This window comes from Otolemur garnettii, unplaced genomic scaffold (assembly GCF_000181295.1).
Source record: "Otolemur garnettii isolate 467f Iridium unplaced genomic scaffold, OtoGar3 scaffold00070, whole genome shotgun sequence".
NCBI classification, from domain to species: domain Eukaryota; kingdom Metazoa; phylum Chordata; class Mammalia; order Primates; family Galagidae; genus Otolemur; species Otolemur garnettii.
In genome coordinates, this window is record NW_003852465.1 from 9,701,229 (window position 1) to 9,702,436 (window position 1,208).

Consider the following 1,208-nt stretch of genomic DNA (forward strand, 5'->3'; position numbering starts at 1 on the left):
AAATAACAAATTCAGGGGAAAAATGAAGGGAAATGGGATTTATTAGGCATTCATGGGGCTTTACTTGTTATGTTTTAATAAACAGGGTGTCACATAGTGGGTGTTCATTATGTTTTGTGTACCTGAAATAGTTTATAATAATTTAAATTATTTGTATACATTATTTCTATAAAGTTTTTATATAATTACATGATATAAAGTAAAAATGTTTTAGAAAATGCTATACAAAAATCCAAGTTGTTATTGTGGTTCATTAAACTTTCTACCTTTTTTACAGTATACTAAAAATGAGTGAATGTCGATGCTAAATTAGAACCTGATACCTAAATTAAACCACCCTTTCTTGATACAAAATCTAGTACATACATTCTATGTATTTCTAGAAATGTTCTGCCTTTCTAGGTTTTGAAATTAATTTTTTATGTGCTGTTATCACTCTTCTATTTATCATTCCCAGTGAGATGGTTGTAGGTACTCTTATGGATGCTAGAGTGATACATATTGTTAAAAATGAAATGTCAAAAAAAAAAGAAAGAAAGAAAGAAATGTCATTCTTTCTGTTATTCTCTGTAATAGGCCTCAGCTGCCTACTGACCTGTGGATGTTAGAATTAAATTACCTTGTCATCTTTTCCAGATAAATGCAGTGCGTGCAATAGTTCCCAATAAAAGCAACAATGAAATCATCCTGGTTTTGCAGCACTTTGATAATTGTGTGGACAAAACAGTACAAGCATTCATGGAAGGTAATTCTACCTCATTTTTTTTTTATATAAGTTTGTATTTGTTCAAATAGAATTTGTTTCAGACTTTTATAACATCCCTCAATCAAATTCCTCATAGACGATATAGTAGACCTGTGGTTCTCAATCTTCCTAATGCCGTGACCATTTAATGCAGTTCCTCATGTTGTGGTGACCCTCAACCATAAAATTATTTTATGAAGTAGAAACGAAAATAATTTTATGGTTGGAGGTCACCACAACATGAGGAACTGCATTAAGGGATCGTGGTATTAGGAAGATTGAGAACCACTGTAGTAGAACCATGATAACGTAACATACCATGACATTTTAAGACACCTCTTTCAGCCCTATAAGCAATTCATTCATAAGTTATATGATACATAGAATAAGAGACAAGCTTGAGAAACTACATCATTTTACTCAAAATGTTCTCTAATGGTATTTAGGAAGAAATCATTCCAGC

General features: G+C 31.5%; 1 protein-coding gene across 1 annotated transcript in view; it reads left to right on the forward strand.

Moving 5' to 3' along the window:
- The window catches only part of SPATS2 (spermatogenesis associated serine rich 2), a 128,961-nt gene that overhangs the window by 81,545 nt on the left and 46,208 nt on the right, over positions 1-1,208 (forward strand). The window contains exon 4 of the mRNA XM_003793612.3: positions 637-745. Within this exon, the coding sequence (XP_003793660.1) occupies positions 637-745 (109 nt within the window). The remainder of the gene's footprint in view (positions 1-636; positions 746-1,208) is intronic.